At 37.4% G+C, this 1,667-nt stretch overlaps 1 protein-coding gene across 2 annotated transcripts in view; it reads right to left on the reverse strand.

The window, feature by feature from the left end:
- The window catches only part of FOXP2 (forkhead box P2), a 150,034-nt gene that overhangs the window by 47,408 nt on the left and 100,959 nt on the right, over positions 1–1,667 (reverse strand). For both annotated transcript variants that reach the window (XM_029910813.1, XM_026648744.2), the window contains exon 8: positions 341–424. In XM_029910813.1, coding sequence (XP_029766673.1) covers positions 341–424 — 84 coding nt within the window. The remainder of the gene's footprint in view (positions 1–340; positions 425–1,667) is intronic.

Below are 1,667 nucleotides of genomic sequence, written 5' to 3' on the forward strand. Positions count from 1 at the left end.
CCACTGAACTCCAAGTTTTTCAAAGTGGGTTTTTTTTTTAATATCTGTAAACCTATCACAAAAAGATATTCTCTCTAGCTTCAGTCTCAAGGCAGTGATTTGTGCACTTATAGGTGTACTTTGTTTAGTGTCACCTATGGTGTAGATTGGATAGATTTTGTAAAAGATAGCATTACTTTTAAAGAAACATACAATTTGACAAGCTATTGCATTTTACCTTCATTTTATTGCCATATTTTTCATCACACTCATTGTTTTCCAACGGTCATGAAATTGTTCATTTTCTTAGTCTGTTACATTTGTAGACCTATTTACTGTTTATAAAGCAATATGCACTTACAGGTTTTGGAGATGGCTTGGGCTCCGAGGGTCGCATGTGCAAGTGGGTCATCATTGCTTGAAGACGTTCACGTTCTTTAGAAAGCTGTTAAGAAAGAGTGAGATCAGAAGCATTTTAGAAATGACTGATACAGCTATTTTATTGCAGTGATACATCTTATCATTGAGCTTGTCTCACTGTAATGATTCCTGCATATAAAAGCCTATGTCAGTAGAAAGTTATCTGAGAGGAAACGCAACTTTAGCTAGGGGAAAAAAAAAACTTTTATAGCCTTTCTTATGTTAAAAGGTCAGAGAAAACAAATAACACTTCATCTTTTTGTCAATAAGAGAATTGAGGTCACAGTTGCATCGACAGTAACAAGTTACTAAGACCATAAATTAGAAGGCCCATAGTGTCTCTTTATAGTCCTGTGGACACTGTTAGCAATGGCCTAGTGCCAACAGCTGTGAAGGGGTGAAGGGTCCTCAAAGCACAGTGCCTGCCAGGATTGTCTACACACTTCATCCTTTCCCACTGAGGTCCAGTTAGTGCCCCCTGCAATCTGCCATCATCAATCTAATTCAATAGAGTGACAGAGACCAGGCAGTGTGAAACGCTGAACTCTGCCACTGAGTCGGCATCTACACTGCACTGGGTCTCATTACAACTGATGGACCTTACTTTTCTATCAGTCAGACAAAGCAAAAAATGGCATAATTGGTCACACTGCAAGCAGAATCTTCAGTTGGACTGTTACGTTGCAGCAGACCCTCTGTAAATTGTAAACAGTCCTTAAGAAACCTTTACATATGCTTCAGAAAACATTTCGTGTTCTTTTCAAAACCTGTGTTTTATTCGGATTCATGATTGATTTTCACATCATTCAAAAACACAAAATATTTGTCTTTTCAGATTCCAGTGATCTTGCCACATTAAAAAAAAACACACAGAAAAGTGTTTTAAAATGTTGAAAATGCTGATAAAATGTAAATAGATACAAAGAAAAATATCTATTGTTTCACACTGTAAATCTAGGTAAAAAGAACTACCACTTAAAAGGTGTGTTCTATTTACATTAATTTGGATACCAACAAAATGATTACTGCGCTTGTGGAAATAAGAAATCAGTTAGTGGTTAACACTGCTGTTTTCTTAGAGGTTTCTAAAGCTTTCTTGCATGAATTTTGTGTTAAAATTAGTTCAAATGCTAGAGCTACAATACAAAATTAGGAATGTGTTAAAGTAGACAACTGGGCTAGCTCATTATATAGAGCAGGGGTCGGCAACGTTCGGCACGTGGCTCGCCAGGGTAAGCACCCTGGCGGGCCGGGCCAGTTTTATTTAC

The sequence above is a fragment of the Terrapene carolina genome, unplaced genomic scaffold, assembly GCF_002925995.2.
Source record: "Terrapene carolina triunguis isolate 2854851 unplaced genomic scaffold, T_m_triunguis-2.0 Scaffold68, whole genome shotgun sequence".
Classification (NCBI taxonomy): domain Eukaryota; kingdom Metazoa; phylum Chordata; order Testudines; family Emydidae; genus Terrapene; species Terrapene triunguis.